This window comes from Lactuca virosa, chromosome 8, assembly GCF_052849685.1.
Source record: "Lactuca virosa cultivar CGN04683 chromosome 8, Lactuca_virosa_CGN04683_v6, whole genome shotgun sequence".
Taxonomy (NCBI): Eukaryota; Viridiplantae; Streptophyta; class Magnoliopsida; order Asterales; family Asteraceae; genus Lactuca; species Lactuca virosa.
The window spans coordinates 179,254,254-179,261,818 of NC_136433.1; the positions used below are offsets into that span (position 1 = coordinate 179,254,254).

The following is a 7,565-nucleotide window of genomic DNA, read 5'->3' on the forward strand; positions in this document are numbered from 1 at the left end:
ATTCGTACATTGTTACACATAATATATAGCATATGAAATTTCATTTGGAAAAAAGAGTAAAAATGAATAAAAGTTTTATATTTACAAATATTTTAAAACTGAATGAATATTTATAGATAAGAAACATAAGATCTAACATTCCGAAAATTTTCTATTTATAAATAAAAAAATTTAATATAACGAATGTTTTAAAATCAACATAATATAATAAAATATCAAGGAGAGAAAGAACTATATCACCAATTGAACTTCATTGTAAATAAAGCATTATTATTAACCACACAAATGTTACCAAATATGCTATTACAAACGTTTAACTTTGTTATTTTTTAGTTTAATTTAATTTTATATAAACTTAACATTATAGTCTATTTTTCTTTTAGTAAATTTCATATACCTAAAATATCAAAACAAATCTCATAACCAACAAAATACATTTCACACAAACACATACCTATACACTTCATTTAACAAACATTAGTTCACCAACATTCCCAATTAACATGCAAAAAAACCACAAAAAAAATCTAAACATAAACCGATAAACTCATACAACAGATTTTTGAACAAGATAACGATAGGCGGCCACTTTCCTTTTCGAAGAAGCCGTGTTATTGATTGACAAAATTAATTTCCCGGCTTCTTTTGCAGTAAAAGAGTTGTGCACTGCTTTATCTGTCACTGTCATCTTTCTAGCTTTCTCCACTGCAATCGTGTAGCTTCCAACATCATTCGGGACAAACTCCGCACTGTATTCCAAATCCCAACCTCCCACCACCAAATCCCAAGCTATGCTTGCACCACCCTACTCGAATAGTAAAAAAAAAATTACAAAATCGGTCAATTTTTGTATAAAGTACAACTTTCATTGCACAAAACGATAATAAAGAAACCTTAAGGGGGGAAAGTGAAAATTTTCACATATGACAATTGACAATCACATGCATAGTTTAGTTCATTGGGCGGGAAATACAAACTTCACAAGTATTAAATTGCAACATATGCATCAAGACTTGTACTTAGGGGCACGATTGTAATTACCTTTTTTTAACTAAAACATTATATTCTATTAGATTTTTCAAAAATAGAAATATGAGAAACCAATGAAAGTACATTATGAGATAGTGGGAGAATGTAAATTACCTCAATGCCCTCAATCTGAATGTTGACTCTTTCACCACCTTTGACTGTGAACTCGGAAGCTGGTTTGGCAGGGCCACTCGTCAACTCACAGGGTCGACTCAGTCCACCGTATTGCACTGGTATATCTTCAGGCCTTATGTACCTTAACTCCACACAACAAAGTACAACTTTTAATACGTAAAGTACAAACGAGTGGAGTTCATAAACTAGTCTGGTTACTGAACCCGGGTACAAACAAGAAAGCATAGTGTACAAGTGTTTAATGCATGGTAAAGAAGGAATACAAACTTGTAAAGTGTTTCTGCAACATTTCCTTCTTTCGAGATGACAAATTTACTCCTTGTCCTTTGAGTCAAGAATGGACTGAAAATTGAGTATAACATGCTGAAGTACCATGGAACATTGATGAATATCTGCATCAAATAACCAAAATCATGTTAAAATTCGAATTATAAACATAGGGGATGGGTGGGTAGGTGGGGTGGGGTAGGGTAGGGTGGGGAGGGGGTACCTTACAAGCAACCATTTCTGGGTAATTATCTTGGAAGAGAGAGAGGATGTGATTTGAAGCAACACGAAGCTCTCTTTTGGGCATATCTTTAAGATCGGTGACTTGAATGATTGAATTAACACCTCCAGGCTTGAATTGAAGCATCTTGATTCCCCTTTCAAGAACTTGAACTCTCCATCGAAGAAACTTCTGTAATTTTTCGTCGTCTCCGAAGATTTTGTCGTACATTTCATGGTTTTTGAAGATGCCATAAGCGTTGTAGCACACGGGGTGGCCTTCTCTGTCGAATCCGTTCATGTAGGCGACGACACCTTCGAGTTCTTTAAACCCTAAATCTTCATCGACAATGGAGTCGGTTCCGAAGTCTTTCCGCCATGAAAGACACTTGAGGAGCATGTTGAACGTCTCTTGGACCTTGAATTCTCTTGCTCTGAGGAATTTCAACAGTATGACGTCGGACTTTTCAGATTCCGATGTCATGGTGAGAGGGATTCCCCACATGGATTCTTGGAAATTGGAGGTGGAATGGAGCATGTCTTTGAGGTCTGCGAGTGCTTTCTTTTCTGAGGGTTTGAGATTCTGGTGGTGGTAGGTGTCTTCCTTGAACGGCGGAGGGCGGAGTGGGGAGGCGCCGGACTCCATTAGCGATGCAATTAAGCTTTTCTTCATCTTCTTTTCAGATTTGGTTTCTTGCTCCATTGAAGAGAAACCCAGATCGGAGGTTATGACAATGTAATAAACCCTAGAGATGAAATTTTGTTGGAACTTGGGAGATTTGAGAAAGAACCAAATGAAAACAGACAAAATTGTGGGGTTCTTGAGAGATACCCAGATGAAAGGAATCGAAAGAATCAAAGTATCTGAAGATTTTGGGGATTTGCGATTGAAAAAGAAAATTCAAATGTTGGAGATTCCCAGACGATGGAAAGGGAAAGGAGTTTGTGAATGTGCCTGTGGGGGCGTGACTGTGAAGGGAAAATGAGAGGAGAGCGAAAAGAGAAACACCAAACAAGAACAGCAGTGGCGGGTCTCTGGTTATGATTGATTGTGACCAATGTATTCAAAAAAAGAAAGAGTATGTTTGTTTTTCTTTTTTTAAAAACTAAAACAATTTTATCTAATAAAATTCAAGAGAATATGTAAATAAAATTCAAAATTTTATTTACAATCGATCAAATAACATTTTGTTGTTGGAAAGATAAGTAGAAAATTGAAAAAAAATAATAATAATATAAATATCATATGTTAATTTTTTTCAAAAACTTTCTAAAATAAAAAATAAAAAAAATTGAAAAAAAAATTGTGATAATATTTCTGAATTGAAATAATACAAAATGTGCACTAAAGCGAGAGAGGGTATGGTGTTTAACTCGTTAGCTCCATTTAAACCAAACAATTCTTATGCTCCATATAAAAACCCGACATGCCGTGCATCGGGGACAATGTTCTCTTCAACGGTTTTTGAGACAAGAGTTTAATTGGTAATCTATTTTAAAAATAAAAAATTATCTTTGTAATTTTCGGGACATTATAAGTTGGTACCGAAGTCTTGGTTTAAGGGATTCAGGCGTGCCTTACGGTGTGTCGGAACTCAAACTGAGGACTAAGAGATTTTCTAAACAATTTTTTGAAAGATAATGTTTTTATTCAAGCAAACAATTTTCTAAAAATGTGTAACATCCCGATTTCAAGTAATTTCAATATCGATCCTATGTTTGAATAATGTTATGTTTTAGCCAATGGAATTGGAAAGGATTGCATGGATGGCCCTTAGTGACATTATAGTAATTTGGGCCTTAGGTTAGTACGTTGGGCGTACGAAACGTACGCTGGGCGTACTGGGTTGGACCCTAGTATGTTGGGCGTACACCTTGTACGCAGGGCGTACGCATAATTTTTAGGGGTTTGGCCCTATATAAATGTTATTATAACCTCATGTCCCCTTCCTTCTTCAACCTGCCTCTATGAGATCGACCCCAAGCAAACCCTAAGTGAAAGAGTGCCTTTTTGAAGCCCATTTGTCACACCCCAAAACCGAGAACGGCGGAAACGTTCTGGGGTGGAGGACGTCATGTACAGTATCATAACAATGCATAATAGTAAAGACAAGCAACAACATCCATTGCATTAATATAATAATTGTAATACAAGCATGTTCTGTATAGTTTGTAAAACACCAAAAATACAATCAAAATAAAGAGGAGTCTTGTATGTGCTCCATCTTCTCAAAAGCTGCATCTGTACCTGACTACTGATGACCTAAGAATACAAGTTATTTTGAAAGCGAGTATCAGCATAAAGCTGGTGAATTCATAAGTATTTAGTGTCATTGCTTGTATAAAAATGTTTACCACGAAGTAGTATAATAACTGGTTTCAATGTTTGAAAATAGTATACTCCCTAGAAAACCCTATGTTTTCTAGTAAAAAGTAGTCTTCTACCAAGACCCAATTGTTTGTATAATTGTTCTTTCATAAGTGTAAAGGTTTTCCTAGTGAAACTATCAATATGAAAATATAGTTTTAGACTTCATTTATGTAAAGTAACGGGAAAATAGTAATTTACCCCAGCAGTGTCACTACCGCCTAATGTAATAAAAATGCAGACTCCAGGTAGTATTAAATGTACAATACACCTCGGGGAGTCTGTTTTGCCTTTAATTCTTAATGTGTTAATTAAAGGTCTAAATGTGAACTCGTATGTAACCATGCTGATTGACGATCGAATAACTGATGACCCTCCAGGTCACACGTAGTATGGTGACATTTTGTCACCCCTGGGCCTAGTCGGCTCGGAGTGTAGCTAGCAGTCGGGATGTGGGAGTGTTTGTCCCGTATAGATCTATACACATAATGCCCGCTCTCCCTCCAGGAGACTCTAGTTACACAGTGATAGCACGAAGAAGTGTCGTATCGAGAAGTAGTATGTCACATTCTAATTATAGTGTATTCTCTTGTATATTGTATAATGTATATTCTGCTATAATGTATAGAATGTTCTCTTGTATAGTATATAGTATTCTCTTTGTGTGGTATTTAGCATGTGTTGACTCATAACTGTACTGACTCTATTAGGTGTCATTGTAATAGTAGTAATGAGTAGTAATCCTTAACTATACCTATTATAGTTAAATAGTAAGGTTGGTTGCATGCCTTTGTTACACAAAGGTACTAAACTGAAGTGAAGACTTTTATATCCAACACAAATATATGTGATATATAACTAAGAATTCAACGACAGTCGGACATATAACAGAATACCCTAAGTCCACAACCAAACAAGGAACAGGAAATAAGGTGAGCTATCAGTCCTAAGCCCTTCAAGTCTTACTTATATAAATATATTGGTATAGATATGGGTTTGAAAATAAAACAAATTTAAAAGAGTTTGAAAACAGTTTTAGCATTTAAAGAGTTTGATAAAAGGTTTGAAACGCTTGAAAATCCAAAGTTTGATGGTAATTTGAAAGTAGCAACAATTCTTGTAGTCTGTTCTAGTTATTAATCACATGTGATTGATACAATAACTATAACAGTTCAACTTGTATTCCCCCCCCCCCCACAAAAGCATTTAAAATCATTTAAAAGGTTGATTTAGGGGTATGAACTCACCTGAAATGAGTGATGCGAATGTAAGATCGGAAAAAGGATGCTAAGTGTCAAGTGAAATCCTGAGCACACGTACGGATCCTATTTAGCATATAACGACATGTATATGTATAACATTAGTGCATATTCAACTAATTAAGAAGGATAACACCCTTGTAGTCTAAGAAACACTTATATGGAAGTGTTACAACCATCAAGGATTACGTAAAAGGAGAGTATGGTCACCAAATGGAGCTTTCGGTCCAAGTGGTATGTTCCTAGGAGCTTTCGGTCTTAATGGTATTCTCGGTCCAAAAAGGTTTTCGGTCCGAAGGGTTCTCGGTCCGATGAGGTTCTCGGTCCGAAGAGGTTCTCGGTCCGAAGAGGTTCTCAGTTTTTAGGGTTTTCGGTTGAGACCGAAAACTCAGGATCCTCGGTGCATGTGGTGTTTTTCGAGGGTTTTCAAACATGCAAAGGGGTTCCAAGCTTTATCTGAAGTCTTAAGTGAGTTTTGAGGTCTTAAAGGGACCTTTCTTTAGGGGTTTTCGGTTTAAGGAGATGCACTAAACCGAAAACTCCTTTTGTTCTTGGAAAAGACGATTTCAAGGCTTCTAAATCAAGTATCCTTACTAGATAACAGTGTAGGAAGTAGATACTTACAATGTGGAAGCAAAGAAAGGTGTTTTCGGCCACACACACTAGTGTGTGTTCTTGGTGTTCTTGAAGAACACTTGAAGATCTAAGTAAAAACCAAGAATCCATGGATGAAAAGATGTATAAACACTAGATTAAGTGTTGTAGGAAAGAATCTAGGAAGAAAACACTTACATTTTGACGGATTTGAAGAAATGGATTTATGATACTTGAGAGAAAAGCTTGGTGTTCTTGAGGTGGGAAGTGGAAAATAAGGGAAAAGTGTGTAAACCCATGCTATATGCATGAGTCCTTGGGAAAGTGGTGTTTACGGCCCAAACACCTCTTGTTTGGCCGTAAACACCTTGCTAAGGTGTTGTTTGTTTCGTTTGCTACACCTCACTAATAACGACACTTCTTTTTATTTAATCGTTTGACGAAAATAAAATAAAACACCCAAACGGGCTTAAATCCGGCCAAAAATGTACTGAAATGTTTTTGACTAATATTTGACGTGTTTGACTGTAGAAATTATACAAATGAAAATTTCGGGTTGTCACATCATCCCCCCGTTAGAGGGAATTTCGTCCCGAAATTAGAGTTCAGGCAACTAAGTTATTACAACATAACTAAGCAAAAAGATGAGGATATTTAAGTTTCATTTGATCCTCACGCTTCCACGTGAATTCAGGTCCTCGCTTAGCGTTCCAGCGAACCTTCACTATCGGGATACGGCTTTGTTTCATTCGTTTGACCTCTCGGTCCATAATCTCTATAGGTTCTTCCACGAAGTTGAGGCTCTCGTTGATCTCGATTTCGTCGAGTGGGATTACAATAGTCTCGTCGGATAGGCACTTTTTCAAGTTCGAGACGTGGAAGGTAGGATGCACGTTACTGAGTTCGCGAGGTAGATTGAGTTTGTAAGCTACGGGGCCGATTCTGGAGAGAATTTCGAAAGGCCCTATGTATCTTGGATTCAGCTTTCCACGCTTTCTGAAGCGTATCAAGCCTTTCCAAGGTGAGACTTTCAAAAGGACTCGGTCTCCCACCTGGAACTCCAAAGGTTTCCTTCGTTTGTCTGCGTAGCTTTTCTGTCGGTCTCTAGAGGCTTTCAATCGTTCACGAATCTGAACGATCTTCTCTGTCGTTTCCCGAATGATCTCCGGACCTGTGAGAGTGCTGCCAGGAACTCGTCCTTTAGCCAATTGAGTGTCACCCACCTCCGCCCAGCACAGAGGGGATCTGCACTTTCGGCCGTAGAGGGCTTCGAATGGAGCAGCCTTGATGCTCGTGTGATAACTGTTGTTGTAGGAAAATTCGATAAGGGGTAAGTGGGTATCCCACGCCTTCCCAAACTCGATCACACAGTCTCGCACTATATCCTCCAAGGTTTGGATAGTTCTCTCACTTTGTCCGTCGGTCTGTGGATGGTAGGCTGTACTCATGTCCAGCCTCGTCCCTAGGGAGCTTTGTAGGGACTGCCAAAATCTCGAAGTGAATCTACTATCTCTGTCGAAGATAATGGATATAGGAACACCATGCAGTCGTACGATCTCCCTAATGTATGTTCTTGTGAGCTTCTCCATCTTGTCGGTTTCTTTGATGGGTAGGAAGTGTGCGGACTTGGTCAATCTGTCGACGATGTCCCATATGCTATCAAGTCCACCCGTTGTCTTGGGTAGCTTGCTTAT

The 7,565-nt window shown here is 37.8% G+C and overlaps 1 protein-coding gene across 1 annotated transcript; it reads right to left on the reverse strand.

The window, feature by feature from the left end:
• Positions 1–436: 436 nt before the first annotated feature.
• LOC145133526 (patellin-6-like) lies at positions 437–2,684 on the reverse strand. The gene is made up of 4 exons (XM_079068461.1): positions 1,655–2,684; positions 1,432–1,556; positions 1,144–1,285; positions 437–805 (listed from the first exon to the last, which is right to left on the reverse strand). Exons 1-4 carry the CDS (start codon positions 2,351–2,353, stop codon positions 548–550), a joined length of 1,224 nt encoding a protein of 407 aa, XP_078924587.1. The 5' UTR covers positions 2,354–2,684; the 3' UTR covers positions 437–547.
• Positions 2,685–7,565: the final 4,881 nt, after the last annotated feature.